This window comes from Dasypus novemcinctus, chromosome 14 (assembly GCF_030445035.2).
Source record: "Dasypus novemcinctus isolate mDasNov1 chromosome 14, mDasNov1.1.hap2, whole genome shotgun sequence".
In the NCBI taxonomy this organism is placed as follows: Eukaryota; Metazoa; Chordata; class Mammalia; order Cingulata; family Dasypodidae; genus Dasypus; species Dasypus novemcinctus.
Window position 1 is genome coordinate 95,214,753 of NC_080686.1, and position 23,720 is coordinate 95,238,472.

The 23,720-nt window shown below is 39.5% G+C and overlaps 1 protein-coding gene across 2 annotated transcripts in view; it reads left to right on the forward strand.

Annotated features, from left to right (window-relative positions):
* The first annotated feature begins 258 nt into the window (after positions 1–258).
* EFR3A (EFR3 homolog A) overlaps positions 259–23,720 on the forward strand; it is a 131,436-nt gene continuing 107,974 nt past the window's right edge. Inside the window, exon 1 of one of the 2 annotated variants that reach the window (XM_004464858.5) lies at positions 259–616. In XM_004464858.5, coding sequence (XP_004464915.1) covers positions 607–616 — 10 coding nt within the window. In that variant the 5' untranslated portion in view covers positions 259–606. The remainder of the gene's footprint in view (positions 617–23,720) is intronic. The other variant, XM_071208034.1, reaches the window with a different exon arrangement.

Below are 23,720 nucleotides of genomic sequence, written 5' to 3' on the forward strand. Positions count from 1 at the left end.
GCAGCCATTTCGCGGGGACTTCAGCGCGGCTCAAATGCGTCACGCTTTCAGAGTACACAGAATGCCCTGCAAGTTCAAGAGCTTACAAATGAAAAGCCTGCGGATACTCAACGCACCCAAGCGCAGTCACGCGTACACTCACAAAACACCCCAAAATGGTGCAACAGTAACAAAGATCGCTAACGCGCGCCATAGGGGGATTAAGAAGAACGAACGCCACCCAAATCGCTAGGGTTGGAAAAGAAAACGAATCCCAAAGTCTTTCCAGGGGACTGTCCCCCCGCCTCCTCCACCCGCTACGCCCTCTCTCGACCTCGCAGGTCGCTCCCGGGTCTGGCTGGGTGGAGGGGGGCGGGGTGCTGCGACGTCGGGGGCGTGCTGACGTCACGGGCGTGGGGACGCCCGGCGCGTCGTCCGGAGCGCAGCTGGCTCGGCGTTGGCGGCTGTCGCTGGCGGCGCTGCGTGAGCCGCGGGGTCCGCGGTCGCTCCCCGCCTCGTCCTTCGCCCTTCGCCTCGTCCCGGCCTCCGCGGCCCGACATGGCGCGGTCGGCGCGCCCTTCGCGGCCCCGCTGAGCCCCCGCGGCGTCGAGCGCGGCTCGGGTCACCATGCCCACCCGTGAGTGGCCGGCCGAGGGCGGCGGGCGGCGGTGGCGGGCTCGGCACGCCCTCCCGGGGTGGTGGGCCCGGGCGGCGGGGGAGGCCGGGTGGGCTGCGGGGAGCCCGGAAGTGCTCGCGACCCGCGGAGCTAGTTTCGTTTCGGCTTCGCCGGCGCGGGAGGGCTGGGGGTGGGTAGGGTGGCGAGAACCCCTTTGCACAGAAGGGGAAACTGAGGCCGGAGCGGTTAAGGGCGAAGCACGCGCGGCAAGTAGGTGGCTGCTGGTGACCTGGACCTATGCGACTTCAAAGCCCAAGCTCTTTTCTCAGTAAGCTACATAGTTCAGTGGGACTCGATGGACGTGCTGAAAATGACCGCGGGCATCCCCCCAGGCGCCAGGCATCCCCGAATCCGAGGTGCTGGCCCCTGGGGTCCGAGCGCGACCCAGAGTCCTTCTCCGTGGCCCTGAAATTCCCCAGCAGGCGCTGACCCGCCGTCTGAAACACGTCCGGGGTAGTAGAAGTAGGTGATTTTGGTAAGGGAGAACTTGGGAGGCGTGCCTGCCCCAAAGTGTGGCAGTTGAACCACCTGCTTCAGATTCACCTGGGCGGCTTGTTAGAAATACCGGGCTAGGATTCCTGCCTAGAGGTGTCGAACGAGCGCCCCAGGTGTTACTCCCGATGGACTGAAGTTTCAGAATCACTCGAGCTGGTTATTGGAGGCGTTTTCTACACTCAGGACGAACAAGATACTACAGTACTGCTGATGACCCATTTTTTAAACGACCCATTTAGTCGCAGTGTGACTTAAAACCCAGTGCCCAATATGAATATGTGCAAACTAGGGAAGCTCCAGATCTTGGAGAGGAGCAGGTTGATGTTTGATTTGAGATTCTTTTAAAGTAAGGACCCTTTTGAATAAGTGTTCCTTACTGCAGAAGTTTTAGACGCGTGCAGATGTGTACCTAATTAGCTGATAGAATTCTCAACTCACTTCTCTTTCGAATTGTCTTCGTTTTTTTGGACATGTGGGACACTGAATACCTCGGTCAGCCTCAAATGCTTGTTTTGTCTAGTGGGGGACAAAGAGGAATTTTTCGTGGTATTAGAAAGGTTGATGTAATGCTATGGAAAATCTTGGAATAATCTGAATGTGAAGATTACTTTTAGTTCTTTATCCCCATGTGTAAGATGGATTTCTGTTTCCTTTACACTGTACTATGTATCTGTAAGTTATGTTCTTGGACTTTGTATCCAGTAAATATTTCAGCAAGTTATATTTTAATTTCATTTCTCTATGCTGGAGAAATGTCATCATTGTTATTATTGTCAACTTATGATTTCTCAATTCATGTTCGTGTAATTCAGTGACTATGATTAGCACTTCACTAGTCTTTTTTGAGAAAGCAGAGGGAAGGGGATAAACATCTGTTCTTGAAAGTTAAGGATCTACATGGTATTTAATGGTGAAATGGGTAATGTAAGCCATCTATGAAATTTTAAAAATATACTTATGTTTGGGGCTATCTGGCATCAAGGAGTAGATATAGAAAACTTATTTCTTTTAAAATGAGTGATCAACCAGGATGAGCCACTTTGTATTTTTTTATGGTTAAGAATGCAGATTTCATGTGTGACTGGAGGCAAGTGAAATGTTTGTGTTATTATTATTGTTGTTAGTTTTTGTCATGGTACATTTTCTCTGATTGATGTGTGGTACCACTGTGAAACAATAGTGATCATTTTGCCTTTTCTGTCCTTTGGTGGCCAGAGTCACTAAAATTGCTGGGATAATGCAGTGAACAGTAGTAATTATAAGAAATTGTATGTGTAGAATACATTTCCAACATGTTAAATACATAAGAAGAGATGGCAACGTTATTACTTTCTTTAGGAATATTTTAAGAAAGAAAACCCTCTTCAAGTAAGCTAAATTTCATTTTTAAAATGTCAAATGAGATGAGAGGCTCATTTATAAACTCAGCCAGTTAGTCCTGAAGGGCTTAACTATTAAGTAATGCTTTTCTGTATAATGAAGGGTTTGAAAATGGTCACTAGGATCTCTCAGACTCTGAAATTATTCTACTACTGCTTTTTAAAAGTATAGTTTCTTATTTGGAATATTGGTATTAAGTCCTTGAAACTGGTGTTGATAAGTAGAATCCAATCAAGCACAGTGTCCCCCTGAAGGATAAGCAGTTTCATGTCTTATGCCTGTTGATAGCAGCATCATTGGGATTATTTTGGAACTCCATAGACACTTTCTGAGGGAGCACTTACCTGGAAGAATGCCTGACAGGAAACTGCAGGGACCCTGGAACAAGTCTATGGTCATGTTGCTTTCTATTCTGCCTGTGGTTTGCAACAAGCACTGGACACAGATTTCAAGACTGTTTCACTGAATGTATTTTTCAAAACTAAAAACCTGTCATCCTATCATTTGATACATCATTTCTTTAAAGGTTTTTATTTTATCCCGCCTTCAGAAGCAGCATTAAGACTGTTGATTGTAAAGATTGTCAAATCTTTAGATTTGAGTTGGAAGGAACGATAATGTTTCCTAATCCATTCAAAATATTTTGCGTATTAGGAGACTAAGACTAGGTGAGTTTCAGTGATTTGCCCTACTGGCACATGTAGTAGAACCAGAATTTGAACACAGATCTGGCCCCTTTGATCAGTAACTACAATGAGAATAGATACTATTTATTTTTCTCTAGCCCTGAATTGTTAATAGTTTAGGTTCCCCTCCTCACAGCCCGGTGGAATTACATTAGCACAGACTTAAACTTAGTCAAAGCTTAAACCAGACTGTGCATTTACAAGAAAGGTTAACATTTTACCTTTGTTTGTCTTGTCACAGAACTCTTGGGGGAAAAAGGCTGCAGATTCCACTGGTGTGTTAGGCTAAGATGATGGTTATATAGGTGTCTTAGTTGCCAAAGACCACCAGTGTGAAAATACCAGAAATGGGTTGGCTTTCATATTGAAAAAATTTTTAGGAGTAAAAGCTTATAGTCCAAAGCTGTGAAATGTTCAAGTCAAGGCATCAGCAGAGATGCTTTCTCTCCAAAGTCAGCTGCTGGTGATCCTGGTGTCCTGCCATGTGGTGAGGCAAGATGGTAGCTGATCTTTGCCTAGATCCCTGCCTTCCCCTCAAGACTCATGGTGTCCAGGAGCTTGCTGTGGGTGATCAGGCATATGGCTAGTCTCTTTCTGGGCCTATTCTCTCAGAAGGCTGCTTTGCTTTCTCCCTGAGTCCAACTGTGGGCGATCAGGCATATGGTCCTTTCTTTATCCTTGAATGGCTCTGTGGGACCAGCCTCTTCGGGGCTTGAGCTTTGACTGCTAGCGATCCTAGAGTCCTCTCTCATGTGGCTGGGTCAGAATGGCAGAGCTCCATTTTTTGTGTGTCTTATTTCTCTCTGTGCCTCAGTTTATATAAGGCTTCATTAAGAGGGTGGAGACCCAGTCTGAGTCACACCTCACTGATGTAGTCCAATCAAAAGGTATCTAATCAAATGTTCTTATCAAGACCCTTTAATGTATTCAGAGGGTCTCACATCCTCAGGAGTGAATTAGTTCAAAAACAGTTTTTTGGGGGGATTCACAAAAGAACTTCAAACTGTCACAATAGGCATTGACTTAAAGTTTTCAGTCAGTAACACATAGGAAAGGGGTTTCTTAGGTCACAGATGATTTGTTTCAAGACAGGCCTAGTCAAGTATGCTCTTATATACAAAACTTTATTTCCTCCATCCATCCGCCCCATGGGATTGAAGCCCCCTCTCAATTAGTGGTGGAGTGGACATAACCACCTCAGAATCCTCAGGATTAGGAAATGAACTCTGGACTAAAGTAGGCTTGCTGATATTCTACTAGAGATTTATTATGATTCTAGCAATGGAAGAAATTATATCACTGATGTGGAGGCAGTGGCCACTGGCATTTCCAAGGACAGGGAGAGGGAAAAACAGGTGTAATGTGGGGGCATTATCGGAACTTGGAATTGTCCTGAATGACGTTACAGTGACAGATACAGGCCATTACATATCTTGCCATAACCTACAAAATTGTGCTGGAGAGAGTGTAAACCATAATCCATGCTTAGTGGCAATGCTCCAAAATGTTTCCATCAGTTCTAATGAATGTACCACACTAATGAATGGTGTTGTTTATGTTGGAAAGTGTGGGAGGTATAGGGAGCGGGGTATGTGGAGATCCCCTATATTTTTATGTAACGTTAATGTAATCTAAATATCTTTTTTTAAAAAGAAATAGAAAATATGTTTTTAAAAAATTCATTACAAACAGACTTAGGAACACTTGACCTAAAAATAACTGCTGACCTTCCTACTACTGCCTTGTGAACTTTTCTGTGTTGATCACTCCACTCTCCCACCTCCTGCTGTGTTCATGTGTATGTATGAATTTTCATCCTTCACCAGCAGCAAAGTATATTGCCAGAGTGGCAGTGGAAGAACCTACTTTCCTATAGTGACCTTTGATTTGACACTGCTTTAGTTGTTGCATAGATCCCACCTTTAGGCTGATCCTGGGCTCATGGGGACAGACAGCTACAATAAAGATTATATAGGTGGTAGAAGGTAAAGCTCTGGAGATAGATGGGCGCCAGAATTTGGAAGGCTTTGTATGCCCAAAGAGAAGCAATTAATTTGACTGAAATTGTGTTTAAGCTGTTATAGTTACAATCACAGTGACTATTTTATAGGCATACTGGCAGTTTCCAATTTCCAACTTAATGGTTGTTTTATAAAAACTTTTATTACTAGTAAATAAGAATCCATTATTGAATACTGATTTTGTGCCACACAGTATACTTTGTGCTTTACTTGTATTATCTTATTCTCACATTTAAAGAGAGGCCTTATTTAACCTCTTTTAGAGATGGAGAGATTGAAATTCAGGGAAGTAAATAACAAGCCTATCAATATAGTAAGTGGTAGAGTTGAGATTGGAATAAGATGGGTCTAGCTTCCAGGTCCCACTTCTTTTCTCCGTACTCCCCTTCTGTCACACAGGTAAAGATTGAATCTACAGTTATCAGATTCTGTTTCTTTTCAAACTATGTCATTTGTGCTTAGCACTGTACATGGTAATGAGAGGTTCTTGGTAAATGTTCAGTAAATGAATGATTAAATTTTTTTTATTAGAGAAGTTATAAGATTACAGAAAGATCATGCAAAAAATTCAGAGTTCCTATATCACCCACCCCCCATTTTTAACATGTTGCATTAGTGTGATACCTTGGTTACAATTAATGAGATACTATTATTATAACTGTACTGCTAACTGTAGTCCACAGTTTACATAAGGGTTCACTGCATGTATCATATAGTCCTACTTTTTTGTTGTTTTTAGTTTTTATTCTAGCAACATATATGCCACCTAAAATTTCCTCTATTAACCACATTCAGATATATAATTCACAATGTTATGTTACCTTTAGCATGATATATTACCAAAACTTTTCCATCACGCCAAACAGAAACTCTGCACCAATTAAGAATTAACAAAAATTAACTCCCCATTCCTTCCTATTACCCTAGCCCCTGACAACCTGTATTCTAGTTTCTGACGCTGTGACTTTACTTACTCTAATTATTTCATATCAGTGAGATAATACAGTATTTGTCCTTTTGTGTTTGGCTAATTTTGCTCAAGATGATGGCTTCAAGGTTCATCCATATTGTTGCATGTATCAGGACTTCATTCCTTTTTACAGCTTGGGTTGCTTCCATCTCTTGGCAGTTGCAAATAATGCTGCTGTGAACATCCTTGTAAAAATATCTGTTCAAGACCCTGCTTTCATTATACTTAGAAGTGAGATTGCCAGGTCATATGGTAATTCCATACTTAGCTTTCTGGGGACTTGCCAAACTGTTTTCTACAGTGACTGTACCAGTTGAACATTTCCAGCAACAATGAGTGTTACTATTTCTCCACATCCTTTCCAACACTATTATTGTTATTATTTTTAATAGTAGCCATTCTAGTGAGTGTGAAATGGTATCGCTTGTGGTTTTGATTTGCAATTCCCTAATAGCTAATGATGGTAAGCCTCTTTTCATGTGCTTTTTGGCCATTTGTGTATCTTCATTGGAGAAATGTCTTTTCACGTTTTGCCCATTTTTAAAATTGGTTTGTTTGCCTTTTTGTTGTTGAAAGATTTCTTTATAATTTCTGGATACTAAATCCTTATCAGATATGTGTTTTTCGAATATTTTCTCCCATTCTGTATGTTGTCTTTTTGCTTTCTTGATGAAGTCCTTTGAGGCACAAACATTTTTAATTTCGATGAAGTCCCATTGATCTATTTTTTTCTTTGTTGCTCTTGCTGTTGGTGTAAAGTCTAAGAAAACCATTGTCTAACAACAAGGTCCCAAAGATGCTTCCCTATGTTTTCTTCAGGAGTTCTATTGTCCTGGTTCTTATATTTAGGTCTTTCATCCATTTTGAGTTGATTTTTTTTATATATGGTGTGAGGTAGAGGTCCACCTTCATTCTTTTATATATAGACATCCAGTTTTCCCAGCACTATTTGTTGAAGAGACTGTTCTTTCCTAATTGAGTGGACTTTGCACCCTTATTAAAGATCATTTGGCTATCCTGAAAAGGGTAGTCTAGGGATGTAAATTTCAGTTGAAAGAAAGCTACAGAATAATTTAGAGACTGAATAGCACAGTGAAACCAAAGGTGGATGAGAATTGTCGTTGATGTAGAGAAGCAAGAGTATCCTTCTGTGATCTTCAGCGGATGTACGTCACTATTGCAGGGTGGTGGAACTGTGGAGAGGCATGGGAAAAGTACAGGTGGTGTGACTTATGGATTGTGGTTAACAGCAGTACTGTAATATTTTTGCATCAATGCCAAAGATACACTGTGTTGATAATGATTAAGTATGGAAAAAGTGTGCCAGATGTGTGCTATCAACCATGGTTGGTGGTAATAGTCTGATGATATTATCTCATAATCTGTAACAAATATTCTATCACAGCGTGCTGTATTGGCGAAGGGGTGTTGTATGGGAACGCTACTCATGCGCATGATTTTTTTGTATGTTCACATCTTCTGTAATAAGAGTGAGTTGGGGGAGAAATACACCAAATGTAATATATGGACTATAGTTAGTAGTAGTTTTTTTGACAATATTCTTTCATAATTTGTAAGAAATGTTGCACAACAATGTAAGGTGTTGGTGGTGGGGTGATGTATGGGACCCCTGTATGATATTATGCATGTTTGTTTCTTAAGTTCACAACTTTACTATACCCTTATCATGCTCATGTATGAATGATATATACTTCAATAACATTTTTTAAAAATCAGTTGGTCATAGATGTGAGAGTCTATTTCTGAACTCTCAGTTCGATTCCATTGGTCTGTAAGTCTGTCTCTGTGACAGTACCATGTTGTTTGAGCACTGTAGCCTGGTAATAAATTTTAAAATTGGGAAGGAAGAGTAGTCCTCCAACTTCATTCTTCTTTTTCAAGATGGCTTTGGCTATTCAGGCCTCCTTATTCTTCCATATGCATTCGATGATAGGCTTTTCCATTTCTGCAAAGAAGGCTGCTGGGATTTTGATTGGAATTGCATCAAATCTATAAATTGCTTTGGGTAAATTGACATCTTGACAACATTTAGTCTTCCAGTCCTTGAGCATGGTATGTCCTTCTATTTATTTAGAACTTCTTTGATTCCGTTTAGTAATGTTTTGTACTTTTCCCTGTATTAGTCCTTTACACCCTTGGTTACATTTATTCCTAGATATTTAATTCTTTTAACTTGCTAATGTAACTGGAAATTTTTAATTGATTTTTCTCAAGATTGTTCAATTACTTGTGTATAGAAACACTACTGATTTTTGGGTTGAATTTTTTTTTTTAACCTCACTATGTTGCAGAACTCATTTATTAGCTCTAGTAACTTTGTTAAAGGTTTTGCAGATTTTCTATATATAAGATCATGTCATTTGAAAATAGTTTGAAAAGTTTACTTTTTCTTTTCTAATTTCAGTGTCTTTTATTTCTTTTTTTGGCCCATTTGCTTTGGTTAAACTTCCAATACAATGTTGAATAACAGTTGTGACAGCGGAAATCCATGTCTCATTCCCAATCTTAGAGGGAATGCTTTCAGTCTTTCACAATTGAGTATGAAGTTAGCTGTGGGTTTTTCATATATGCTCTTTATCATGTTGAAGAAGTTTCTTTATATTCCTAGTATTTTAAGCATTTTTATCAAGAAGAGTACATATTTTATCAGATACATTTTCTGTATCAATTGAAATGATTATGTGGGGTTTTTCTCCTTTGTTTTATTTATAGTGTAGTACATTAATTGGTTTTCTTATGTAGATCTACCCTTGCATCCCTGGGATAAATCTGACTTGATCATGGCATGTAATGCTGTAATGTGCTTTGAATTTGGTTTGCGTGTATATGTGTGTTTTTAAATTTTTTTATTGTCTTTTTAAAAAAGATAAACAGATCACACAAAATATTACATTAAAAAACGCAAGAGGTTCCCATATACACCACTCCCCACCCCACCCCTTCAAATATAATCTTTTTAATGTGGCCATGGATTTTTATTAACCAATCAGAATTCCCTAATATAAGATTTTTTTTTTTTAGAAGGTACCAGAGATTGAGCCCAGGACCTTGCACATGGGAAGCATGCACTCAATCACTGAGCTACTCTGTTCCCCTGCTAATGTTTTGTTAAGGATATTTTTGCACCTATATTCATAAGGGATATTGGTCTGTAATTTCTTGTGTCTTTATCTGATTTTTATATTAGGGTGATGCTGGCCTCATAGAATGAGGTGAAAAGTGGTCCCTCCTCATCAGTTTTTTGAAATCGTTTGAGCAATATTGGCGTTAATTCTTCTTAGAATGTTTGGTAAAGTTCCTGGAGAAGTCATCTGGTCCTAGGCTTTCCTTTGTTGGGAGGTTTTTGATTCCTGATTGAATCTCTTGCTCTTGGTCTGTTGAGATCATCTATTTCTTCTTATATCAGTGTGGGTAGTTTGCATGTTTTTAGGAATTTGTCCATTTTAGCTAGGTTATCTAATTTGTTGATGTACAGTTCATAATATCTTCTTATAATCCTTTTTATTTCTGTGGGTCAGTGGTAATGTCTTCCCTTTCATTTTCTGATTTTAGTTATGTACATCGTCTGTCTCATTGTCAATCTAGCTACAGGACTGTTGATTTTATTGATCTTTTCAAAGAACTCTACCTATGTTAATTCTATTTTTTAAAATTTTCTATTTCATTGATCTCACCTTTAACCTTTATTTCCTTTCTTCTGCACACTTTGGGTTCAGTGCTCTTCTTTTTCTAGATCCTCTAGTTTTGATGTTAGGTCTCTAATTTGAGATCTTTGTTCTTTTGTAATGCAAGCATTTAGAGCTATAAAAATTTCCCTCTTAGCATTGCCTTTTCTGTATCCTGTACATTGTGTTTTCATTTTCATTTGCCTCAAGATATTTCCTAATTTCCCTTGTGATTTGTTCTTTGACCCACTGGCTGTTTATGAGCATGTTAGTTACTTTGCACATATTGGTGAATTTCCCAGTTTTCCTTGTTATTGCTCTCTAGCTGCATTCCATTGTGGACAGAGAAGATACTTTGTATGACTTCATTATTTTTAAATTCATTTAGACTTATTTTGTGATCTAACATGTGGCCTATCCCGGAGAATGATATATGTGCACTAGAGAAGAATGTGTACTCTGTTGCTGTTGGGGGCAGTGTTCAATATATGTCTCATGTCTAGTTGGTTTAGAGTATCATTCAAGTTTTCAGTTCCTAATCTGTTGTCTCAATGTTTTGTCCATTTTTTTAAAAAGATTTATTTATTTCTGCCCCTCTCCCCCCCGCCCCCATTATCTTCTCTCTTTGTCCATTCACTGTATGTTTTTCTGTGTCTGCTTGTGTTCTCATTAGGTGTCTCTGGGAACCGATCCTGAAACCTTCTGGAGTGGGAGAGAAGAGATCATTCTCTTGCCACCACCTCAGCTCCTTGTTCTGCTGCATCTCTTATTGTCTCTCCTCTGTGTCTCTTTTTGTTGCATCATCTTGCTGTGCCCGCTCCCTGCATCGGCCGGCACTCCTGCACGGGGCAGCACTCCCGTGTGCGCTGGCATGCCACATAGGCTGGCTTGCCCTTACCAAGCGGCCCTGGGCATCAAACCCTGGACCTCCTATGTGGTAGACAGGAGCCCAGCTGCTTGAGTCACATCTATTTCCCTTTGTCCAGTTTTGAAAGTGATGTATTGAAGTCTTTTTCTATTGTAGAACCATCAGATTTGTTATTTGCTTTATATAGTTTGGGACTTTGCCATTAGGTGCCTATATATTTATAGTTGCCATGTCTTCTTTTGAATTGATCCCTTTATCAACATATAGTGACTTCTTTGTCCCTTGTAAAGAAAGGACTGATTATGTAGGACTGTCTGCCAGTTTGCTACATGGTCTTTGTAAGTCTTATACTTTTTTGACCCTCTATTCTTCCATTAATGTTTACTTTCATATTTGAATTTTTGTCCATTTTATGTCCATTCTTATTTCTTTCTGCATATGTTTTTTTCATAGATTTTCTTTGTGGGGCTATAATTTAACATCCTAAATCTTTTAACAATCATGTTTGATTAGTACCAACTTAACTTCAGTAGCATACACATACCCTGTTCCTGTACCTCCCTGTTCCCCTCACTATTTTGTTGTTTACATTCAAATTATATCATTATACATTATATTTCCCAAACAATAAATTTATCATTACTATTTATACATTTGCATTTTTGAGCATATAAGAAGTAAAAAGTGGAGTTACGTGCCATAAAAATACAGTACAGTATAACTGCATGATTATCTTTACTGGACGTCTTTATTTCATTCTTTTGCTTTGATCTAATGTACAGTGTTATTTCCTTTCCGTCTGAAGAACTCCTTTTTATATTGCCTGTAGGGCAAGTCTAGTGGTGGCAAACTCCCTCAACTTTTGTTTATCTAGGAATGTCTTTCTGTCCCTCAGTTTTGAATGACATTCTTACCTGATTTAAATTCTTGGTTGGAAAATTTCACAGCACTCTTAAGTATTCAGCCCACTGCTTTCTTCCCTGCATGGTTTTAGAAGAGTAGTCGATGGTTAATCTTTTGGGTACTCCTTAATCCATAACATGTTATTTTCTCTTGCAGGTTTCAGAACTCTTATCATCCTTTTCATTTTCACAGTTTGCTTACTATTTGTGTGTATATATTCTACTCAAGTTTATCCTTTTTGGTGTTTGTTGGGTTTATCAGATGTGCATAGTCATGTTTTACTAAGTTTGGGAAGTTTTTCTGTCATCATTTCTTTGACTATTTCTTCCATCCCTTTCTCTCTTCTCCTTCTGGGACTCCAGTAATATGTTTATTGGTACTCTTGGTGGTGTCCCACGTGTTTCTTATGCTAGTTTTGCTTTTTCTAATTCTTTTTTCTTTCTGCTCCTCATTGTGACTCATTTCAATTGTTTTATCTTTGGGTTCACTGATTCTTTCTGCCAGCTTCAATGTGCTGTTGAAACCCTCTGGCCAGTTTTTTATTTTAGTGATTGTGGTCTTCAACTCTGATAGTTATGTTTGGTTTCTTTTAAAATTTTCTTTGTCTTTTTTGAGATTCTCATATTATTCATTCCTTGTTTTCCTAATATTCTTTAGTATTCGTATTAGTCTGCCAATGGGGTATCTATGTAAAGTACCAGAAATCTGTTGGCTATTATAAATGGTATTTATTTGGGATAAAAGCTTATGGTTACAAGGCCCTAAAGAGTCCAACTCAAGGTTGCTTTCTCACCAAAGTCAGTTGCCATGTGTTGAAGCAAGATGGTTGCTGATCTCTTTCTGGTTTCTCCTTTCTGGGTTTCTTCTATCAGTCTCAACTCTCTTCCCAGTCTCAGCTGTAAGGCTGGAATAGGACTTGTCTCTCAGACCTTCCTCTCTCTCAGCGTAGGTCTCATATCTTCTGTCAGTCTCTGCTCTCTTCCCAATATTCTCTGTAAGCTCTCAGGCAAATGGCTCCTCTCTCCCCAGGGCCACAGGATCAAAAATGACAAAGTTTTCTCCTCTTCCCATGTGTCTTCTTGAGTGAGTGTCCATTTATATAGACCCACTAAGGGGGTAGGGACTCAGCCTGAGTCATACCTTACCGATAAGGTCAAATCAAAGCCCTAATGTTTTCTTTTTTTTTTAAGATTTATTTATTTATTTCTCTCCGCTCCCCTCCCACCCCCTGTTGTCTGTTCTTTGTGTCTATTCACTGTGTGTTCTTCTTTGTCCACTTCTGTTGTTGTCAGCAGCACAGGAATCTGTGTTTCTTTTTGTTGCATCATCTTGTGTCAGCTCTCTGTGTGTGCGGCGCCATTCTTAGGCAAGCTGAACTCTTCCGCGCTGGGCGGCTCTCCTTACCGGGCGCACTCCTTGCGCGTGGGGCTCCCTTACGCGGGGACACCCCTGCGTGGCAGGGCACTCCTTGCGCGCATCAGCACTGCACATGGGCCAGCTGCACACCGGTCAAGGAGGCCTGGGGTTTGAACCGCGGACCTCCCATGTAGTAGGTGGATGCCCTATCCACTGGGCCAAGTCCCTTTCCTCAAAGCCCTAATCTTAACAGGTAATTTAATCAAGGCCCCTCAGCTGAATCTATTATAATCAAAGGGTATCACACCCAGAATAGATTAGTTTACAAACATAATCTTTCTCTTTTTGAGATTCATAATCTCCAACTGTCACAGTTCTTTTTCTGTATTTTCCTTCATCTCTTTGAGCATACTGGGGATTATTTTTTTAAAAGTCTTTGATATGTCCACAGTCTGGTCTAATTCATTGATGTTTTCTGGGTTTTTATCCTCTTCCTCTGGATGGACCATCTTTTCCTGTTTTGTTTATTGTCTTAGAGTATTTGGTTGCATACTGAACATTTTCATATTTTAAAGGTTAACTCTAGGATTTAGTCCCTGAGTTGTCTGTTTCTTGAGTTTATATCCAGTTGGTTTTATGACAGAGATTTCTTCTTGGGTGCTAGGAGGTAAGAAAAACAAACCAGTGCCAAAAACACTTTTCATAGTCATTGCACATTGGCTTTTGCATTGGCTGATGCTCTCTTTCAGAGTCCAGCCCTCCTATCAAGAAGGTCAGCCTGAGGTAAATGCAAAGTACAGGTTCCTCCTTGTCTTTTTGAGCCTGTGTCTTGTCTAAACACGAATCTTGTCCTCGGTGGATGCTTGCTAGTGGCTTTAGGAGTTCCCCTGTTTACAGAAATTTTAATGCCCCCTATACTCCCTATGAAATAGTCTTTCTCCCTCTCCTAGGTGCTCTATTGTAGGGCTTAAAGTAGGTAAGCCTTTATCTAAGGCTGTTAGATTTGTTTCTTACACCGCTTTTACTGTACCAAGCTGCTTTTGCCTGACGAGAAAATTCTGGGACTGGGGGGAAGCTGAGCCAGAGAGTAGTTTCCTAGCTCAATCTTGCCCAGCAGGAACAAGGCCGGGGACCCACAATGGAAGCACAGGCCTGCACCACACTGCTGGGATAGGAGTGCAGGAAAGGGCAGCTAGGGTGCCAGGAGCTTCATCTGTGGCTTTTTGAAACTGTTTTCTTGATTAGGCCATTAACAATTAATTCAGTCCTTTAAAACTGTTTTTAGTAGTTTTGAGGAAGGTACTACTGCCTTTAAGACTTTTCTCCCACTTTTTTTGGTGGCAGGTTGAAACAGTGGCTGCGGGTGCTCAGCTGAGCCCCTAATGATCTGAAGTATCTGGTCAGAAGCAGTGATCACTGATTGGACTGTCCCCTTACCTCCCTCACCCCTCGGATCTTAGGGAACTAGATCTTTCTATTGCACCCTGGCACCAGCAAGCTGCACCAGGAATTGCGGGTTAAGAACCCAATGCCTGCCAGGTGTCTGGGGGTGGGGGATAGTGGTTCTGCAAGGAGAGTGAAATTTACCTGTATTTACTCTTTTGCCCTCTGGTTACTCGCTGGATGCTTCTCAGTTTCCTACTGGACTCTGGAGTTTCCAAATAGTTTATTCAGACTCTTCTTGCCAGTTCAATAGCTATTTTGATTTAAGGAGTGATTTCTGAAGCTTCCTACTTAGCCATCTTCCCACAAATTGCATGATTGTATTTTAACTGCAGTCAGAGAATTTATTAATTGGACACCATACCGGAAACATTTTTTCCCTACAAGACAATATTATTAAAGTGTTATAATTTATGGCTAGGTTCTTAAGTGGGTCTGCTTGTAACATTTGCTAGGCCTGACAGGAGAATACAGTGTAGCCCTGAAAATCATTGTCTAAACCAGCTTTTCTGAACCTTGGCACTTATCGATGTTTCGGGCCAGATAATTTTTTTGTTTGAAGTATGGTTGGCTGTCCTTTGTTTTGTAGGATATTTAGCATCTCTGGCTTCTACCCACTGGATGCCAAAAGTCAACCCTTTCCTTCCACACACACCACCATTGTGACAACAAGTAACATCTCCAGACATTATAAAATGTCCCCTGTGAATGGGGGTGGAGTGGCAGATAAAATTGTCCCCAGTAGAGAACCACTGGTCTGAATATTTATTTACATGTTAAAAATTATGCCTGCTTTCCCATCCAGGGTTTCTGCAGCCTGCTCCTGGAGACTGATTGCCTTCTCAGCCTCCAGGCCCAAGGAGCCTAGAAGCCTGATCCACTTAGTGACGATCTGTCAGGGCAAGGTGGGGTCTTGCCTGACTCTGGACTGACCAGCTTCCTGCCCACCTCCCCCATAGCTTTTCTAATTCAGAATTTCCATACCGTTCTACATACCAAAACTATAACCACCTGAGTAGCTGGGATGGGAGGAGGCAGCCCAGCTTTCTGTGAGAACTCAGTCTGCCTAAATTCTCATGTTGGGTGATTTGGGGTGAGCAACTTTAAACCAAAATAGTTTCTAGGACTGTAATTTTCATTACTGCTCTCCATCTCCCCTCCTCCCCATACACCCTGCTAAATGCAAAGAAAATCCTTTGTTTGGTGAAGTAGAGACCCCTTTTCCCTTGGATCTAATGAAGGTGCTAGTTATTAGAATAAAGCCACGTAATTCCCATTCCACAGCTCTGGTGTGGAATAATCCAGTAATCATTTACATGATTTCTGTCTGAACCCTCATTCCTTTAAAACCTCCATTTTTACATGTCAGGAAATATTTCCCCTGGAGGATCTCCAGTGGAGGAACTACCCCCTTTAACAAGCAGTAGTAGTGGGAAGGTTTTATTGATACCATGAAAGGAAAGGGGTTCTTGACATTTTCAGAAATGGACAGTGGGGCACAAAAAATCCCATTATGGCCCCCAGCAGCTTCAGGGAGAAACAGGACATTAGTTGTTTTTTTTTCTAGGTTAGGGGTTAGCTATCTTTGTGAAATGATTTTCTGCACCAAGATATCTGTCTCAGTAATATTTGTAAAATACTGAAAATTCCACAACTTCAACATCCAATAATAGAAAAGTGATGGAATTAAATATAGAATATCTTTATGATGAAGTATGCAATCATTAAAAATGATATTGATGAAGGTTTTTTTTTTAAAGATTTTTAAAATTTTTATTTATTTCTCTCCCCTTACCCCTACCCCATTTGTCTGTTCTCTCTGTACTTTTGCTGCGTGTTCTTTTGTCTGCCTCTGTTGTTGTCAGCAGCACGGGAATCTCTGTTTCTTTTTGTTGTGTCAGCTTTCTGTGTGTGTGGCGCCATTCCAGGGCAGGCTGCACTTTCTTTCGCGCTGGGCGGCTCTCCTTACAGGGCACACTCCTTGTGTATGGGGCTCCCCTATGTGGGGGACACCCCTGCATTGCACAGCACTCCTTGTGTGCATCAGCACTGTGCATGGGCCAGCTGCACACGGGCCAAGGACGCCCGGGGTTTGAACCATGGACCTCCCATGTGGTAGATGGACGCCCTAACCACTGGGCCAAGTCCGCTTCTCAGTGAAGGTTTTTAATGGCAGGTGAACATGCTTACAAAAGATGTTAGGTGAAAAGCAGGATGTGTGACCTTGTATCAAAAATGTATGTGGGAGAAGGGAACTACAACCATCAGTTATCTGCTGCTGGCATCATGGATTATTTTTATTTCCTTTTCTATAATTTGTGTTTTTCAGGTTTTCTGCAGTTAGCGTGTACTGTACAACCAGAAGAAGATCCTTAAAATGTTTTTATAGTTTTAACATAAATTTTCAAACCTTTCATTATTTTTTCAGTTTTTTCAATAATATGAAATAATTCATGTATTGAAGTGACCTTCCTGTAGCCTGTAAAAAAGATTTTGAGCAACTGATCAAATAGTGTTTACCTTATTTGCTGGCTTAGGAAAAACAGTGCATTTGGTATCTGATTGCTTTTATATGTTAGGAAATGTAAATTTCTATGAATGACTTTAAGTAATAGTTGATGGAGTAAGTTGTTCCATAAGAGGAGGTATTCTTTGTTCTTATCACTTGCATTTTTTTTTTAAAGGAAAAAGAAGTCATTTTTGCTTTATTAAGGTGGTAGTTTCAATCATAAAAAACTGAAAGGTTGGGATGAATCATTATGTGTGGGTTCAGTTTGTAGGGTAGTTTTTTTTTTTTTTTTTTGGAATAGTTGTGCAGTGTGGAGTGAACATAATTCTAAGGGAAGTATCACAAAATGAATGTTGGCAATTGTTCCTGTGATTCATATGTCAAACCTGTTAAAATTCTGTCATCATTTATATTTGCCAGATTCATTCATTTCTTGCAATGAGCCAATTCTTGCACAGGTTCTGTAGCAAACGAGCTAATATTTTTCTTTTTTCCATGTAGGGCATCATATTTTCCCTTTAACATATTTATTTGCTGCTTTCTAACATAACGTGTTGTTAGATAGCATGATTCTAATTTTTTATTAAAAAAGGGATTACTGCTCAGGATTTTTCCTTTTATCTCCAAATCATGGGTTTTCTGTGTCCTAAAATTAGGATTAAACTTCTTGCAACACAATCTTCAAGAAGATATCTGTCTTCCTAGATGTCATTTGTTTTGCTTTCATTCTTAGTTCGCGAGTTATTTAGCTGTGCCCTTTTCTTTTTATTACCTCAACTCCAGGATGCTTCTGCTGCATTAGTTTTCTAGATAATGCTAAGTGTTCTTCACACGCTGCTATTTAATTGGCTTTTTTGAATAGCTGTCTTGGCAAAGCACTAAGTTCTCTGTGCTTTGATTGCACTTAACTTTAAATGGATCTCACTCCTGCTGGGCAAAGAAAATGAAATGTAAGGTGCCCAGGTTTGCCATTGTCAGTTCCTAGGACCTAGTAAACTTTGTAAGAGGTGTTGTGCCAGGGCTAAAGGACTGTACTGGAAGTCAAGAGGAATAGTCCTTCTATCACATCTGATATATTTATTTTATGGCAATATTTTTACTACCTGTTTCATCCATTTAAAAGGGAAATGTAATTCCCTCCAGAGATGTTAGATGCAGTAAAATTTATGTGATTGTGCTTTAGAGGTAGAAATACTATGAAAATGTTCTTAAAATCAGCATGTTGTCTTGATTCTTGGATACTTGATTTTTAGATATCACCCCACCATCTGCTACACTAGATTTTAGAAGAGCATCTGCAGAGGGAAGGCCACTCCATGCAAACACACAATAGCTAGGATTTTGGGTCTAAGTTCTTACAGCTTTCTCCTATTTCTTAGTTTGGCTGAACCATGTAAATTTCAGAGGTCCAGTTTTTCCTTCAGTTTGAGGCCCAGATTAGAAACAGATTTAAATGGCTTGTCTACTCCCTATCACCTTTTCCCTCGGTTCTGTCCTGGTTCCTTGCTTGGTCTTCCAAGGATGGAGGCACCTACAGGAAGCTGTTCCAACTTTGTCTTAACTGCACCAATTTATGAACTGCAAGAGTTCAGTTCCAAAAGAGTGATGAAAGAAAGATGGATGTCTGCCCCAGTTCACCTCTGTCTATATTACCTTTACAAAAGCTCCATCCCCTGGCACAGGGTCCTCATTATTAGTTCCTGAGTGTTACTGGATTTTATTTAGGTTCTTGGCTATGCTGCAGAAATGAATTTCAAGAGCACACCAGGTGAGTTAGGCCAGTAATTTATTCAGGTAGAGAGGGATGAGAAATGGGAGAAAATAACACATCAGGGGTCAGAGGTAGAGAGGAAGGGGGTGAAAAGTGATAAAGAGGGCTGATTTACAAGCTTCATTTCCCTGTTATAGATTATAAATGCCCAGGTTTACTTGCATGACCACGTGGCAGAGGAAAAACGGTGAGAGCAGTGGGCCCAGAGGTAAGAGAGCAGAAAGCAAGTGCGTATGCTGTGGCCTCATGATCTGCTTTTTGAACCATTAATTATTCCACCCTTTTGCTAGTGGCAGGGGAGGGGTTCAAGCTGTTAGCTGTTTTGATTAATTACCCCACCTATCAATCTCCCAGTGAGGACCCAGTGATAAAGTCCTTGAGGAATATTCGGGGCTTCTCCTAACTTCTGGAAGTCTTTGTTTCCAGTAGCAGAATCCTGGGGGCGGGGGTCTTCCAGCAGCCGTGTTGGGGGTTATTGATGTCCATGTGGACTCTCTGCCAGGTTCCAGATCCATCTCTTGATTCCCTATCTTACTAGCCTGCTTCACTGAGGATTTCATGTTGTTCTTGACCTGCATTGGAGGTGTCATAAGGGAAATTTGAACTGCCTTTAGAACTAAGTTTTCAAAATGTCTTCCTTGGAAGGAAATGTAATGGGGATTGTTGTTTGGAGAGTATATGTGAAGCAGGTGGGTGTCTCTACCCGACCAAGCTTCAGCTGGAGTAGCTCTATTTTTATTTGTTTTAATTTGAGGTTTTGCATTAGATTTCAGTAGGGAAATGTCAGCCACTTTTTAAAAAGTTGAAATTTATTAGTCTTAAACCTTAGGCTATGCCTTTGGACAATCACATAGGATCATTTAGAGTCAGAAGTTCAGGAACCTAGAGGCAAAAAGCCAAAGCCCTGTAGTTGATGGCCTCTCACCTATTTTCCTCTGGGTCATTCCAGGGTGAGATTTTGTAACCTTTCCTTGTAGTCATTTCAGTCAGTGGCACTGTCAGTATGCTCTTGGAGTTGCAAATGTACTCTTTCAGCCTTTGTTGGATCCAGGTTGGATCTCTCTTAGGCATTCATTCATTCAGTAAATATTTCAGTGCCTACATTTGCATGCAAGGCGTTGGTAGGTAGAGAATACCGAGGTGAATAAAGTAGTCTCTTCAGAAAGTTTATCCAGTTTCTAGACATGTGTACAAACTGCTATGACACAGAGAAGGAAATGGCAAGCGCTTTAAGAACATTGCCGAGGGAGTTTGGAGGAGAGACTGCACCACAAATTGGAAGAGGAGGACAAAAGAAGGAATACTGAAAGAAGACTTTAAGATATTCAGAAATAGTGATCATAGGAGACGTGCCGTTTTGGGGAACATGTTTGAAGTGAGTCATACAGTGGGAAAGAACCATCAGGCAGTTGAAGTGAGAACTGGCATTGAGGAGGATAGAAACTTGAAGGCTGCGTATGTATAGATTTGGAAAGTATTTATTTTATTCAGTACAAAATTTTAAAATACTATGTGTCACTTACTGTGCTAGACACTGAGGGTACAGGAGTTAGAGGGACAAGCAATTACTGACTGGAGTGAGCTTTATGAGGGCATATACCTGTTTCGTTTACTGCTGTATACATCGTTTTTGGTACAATACCTGGCATGTAGTACATACCTAGTGTACTGGCAGAGTGGATTAAAGAAATGCAATAGATGTTACTAAAGGAGAAACAGGTTGCTATGGAAACATGAGCAGTTGGAGGGAGACCAATAGAGGTTATTAAAGTATGGTGTTCTGAGTGGCCTTGGATGGTGGTAGTGGGATGGGTTGTACTGGACAAATATGAATGCTGTTGAGGAAGTAAAGTTGGTAGGATTAATTGGAGAGAGAAGGTAGAGTCCGGAGTCACTCCCAGGTGTCAGGCTTGATCATTTGGGTGAATGATTATGCTCTAGTTTGATAAAAGAATTTTTTTGGAGGAGGAGCTGTGTGGGGGAATTGAGGTGGAAGGTGAGTCCATTTTAGGATGTGATGAGTGTGAGGTGCCTTAGGGACGTTGAGGTGACATTCGTAGGAATGGAAATGGATTAAATTATTAAAGAGAGAAAAGAGGCTGAAAGCAGATCCTTGGGGAAAATGTTCATTTAAGGATGGAATGAGCCAGAGGAACACATTATTAAAGTAAATGCCAATGCAACAGATGTTTGCATGATAAGACCTATGTAAGACTAAAATGACAATCCATTAATTTATAGTAGCATTTGACACATTCCAGAATAGCAAGAAAAAGAAAAAAACTGGAAGTCTCTTACTGTTGGATTTGATGCTATCTATGATAATAATGATGCTTTACAAAGTCTTAGGGAAAAATTATTTTGGGGACTTAAAGACAATTGTTATGTCTTAACCTAGTGCATATTATACTGTACTTACGTACTACACTGTGCTCTCCTTTACTTATCACTGCTTCCTAGTTGGGGGAAGAGATTGTCAACCTATACTTGGGTGAGGTTGTAAACCTGTTCTATAGTCCTGGGTAGATGTGCTTAATTGTGAAATCATCAGGTAGAAATTAGGGCAGTCACGCATATGTGACCTCAAATAAGTCATACAGAATTTAACTATTAAGAACTTTTCATCCCGCTGTCATCTTTTTTTGGTCTTATCATAATGTGTATTTGTGAAAGAACTGAATGTATTTGCTGGCTGCAGATACAATGCTTAGATAAACTTGCTGGGGAACTGCTTTCTTTCAAAGAACTCGGGCATTTAGAGACTTGCGCTGTCACTTGTCAGCATCAGTTAGCTGTTTGAGTTTTCAGCGTAATATTCTCCCCTTGCACAGCTAATACTGTTCTCCTTTCCTTCCCTATCCATTCATTTCTGTGTATTTGCTTGGGGAAACACAGTAAACAGGCTCTGTTTTCTTTAGCAACATAGAAATATCACTGCTCTTTGTTGAGCTTGCAGTGATATTTGCAGTACAATAACATACTGATTAAGGGCTGAAAAAATTTAAAAGCACTTTGTCCAGTGCATCAGAGAACTCTAGGGAGGGATGAGTATGGCACGTTATGGATGCAATTAATTAAGTGTGCTTTCACTGCTATGTAGTTGTAAGATTGGCAGTTGATCCAAACATTCTTCATTTTTCATTTAAAATTGCCCTGTAATTCAACCTTGCTAAATTCTCTCCAAGTATTTGCATAGAAGTTGGATAATTTTCTCTTGATATGTTTTAAATTTTTAAGAGCAAACTAAATTTATTTTTGTTTCAGTAATAAAATGAATAATATAAATATATACAGATTTCCAGATTCTTTGAATATAATATCACAGAAACTCACTTATTTTTCATTCTGTCCTAGTAATAATCCTTAGCTTTAATTTAAAGAAAATAGTCCCTTTAAATCCTATGGTGGCAACCAGCTTGGTTTATGATCCGTCTAAAAAATATTGATTTAGAAAGTGTTTTTCTTAATTACCTTAAAAATGCTGTCTTAGGATTTTAATCAACATAAAATCTATACTTTGTATACTAACGTGACTATAGTATGTATTTATAATAAATTTTTAAAATACGCAGTAATTTAAAGAAGCCATTATGTTATCAAAATCTCACGTATGGAATGAATGCAAAACTGTTTAGAGTTGTGTTTTAATTGGGAGTTTAGGGAGAATATATCAAGCATTGAACTCTGGAGGCTTAAATTAGTAGACTAATATTTCTTTATTAATTAAAATTTTTACTTAGTTAAGTCTTCTCAACAAGTCCTTGTTATATTTTGCTGTCTTCGTATTCTGAATAGAGAAATACAATATACATTCTATTTCGATACACATTTAGATTGCTGCTTATCTTTTTGGTTGCTGTTTAATCAGAGAATTCAGTCATCTGAATTCCAATTAAAATCTTTAACATATGGCATAGAAGCTGTGGGTGTTGTGAAATCTATAAGGAGAATCAGTGCTGTTGGTATATTAAATTTTCTAGAAATAAATTTGGAAGTTAGAAACGCCCCCACAGACTTAACACTTTTGTTACTCTGTGACTGAGGAAATAAAATTTATTGTGTTAAAATTTAAGTAGCTGGGGAATTTTAAAGCTGTTTTGAATTTTGCCTGAAATAACTCATATGCTATTTGTGAAATGTTTATTGGATTTTTAACTAAAGACAACTCACACCTACATAGTTAACTGGTGAGAGACCCACGTCATTGCCTATAATAGGTTCCTGTTAAAGGAGGACATTTCCTATGTGAGAGTTTGGGTGAGCTTGGGAAATTTACTTGATTTCTCTGTCCCTTCATCTGTACAATGAAGATAATAATAGTCACCACCTCATTTAGATTGTGAGGATTAAATGAGCCAGCGATGCCTAGAAAAGGCAGGGCAGGCATTAAGAAATAATTACTATTATAGCTGTAAGTGTGTGTTTTGTGTTTCTGAATAATATAGAATCAGGAAACTAAGTGTAAGAGCAGTTGTCCTGAGAAACTCCTTCCCCAATAGGTTGAGAACTATGAAAGCTGTGATTTCTTCTTTTTTTTTTTTTAATTAGAGAAGTTGTAGGTTTGCAGAACGATCATGCATAAAGTACAATATTCACATCTACCACCCTATTATTAACCTCTTGCATTGGTGTTAGACATTTGTTAAAATTGATGAAAGCACATTTTTATGGTTGTATTACCAATAGCCAGTGGTTTAACTTGGGTTCACTGTGTTGTGCTTGCAGTTCCATGGATTTTGTTCTTGTTGTTCTAGTAACATATTTACAATCTAAAATTTCTGCTTTTAACCACATTCAAATATATAATTCAGTACTTTTATTTATGTTCATAATGTTGTGCTACTGATCACAACCATTCATTACCAAAACTTATATGGTCCCAAGTAGAAGCTCTGTATATTTTAATCCTTAACTCCTGATTACCTTAGTAGATTGTTTATACTCATAAATATGAAAAATTTGTATATTTTATTTAAG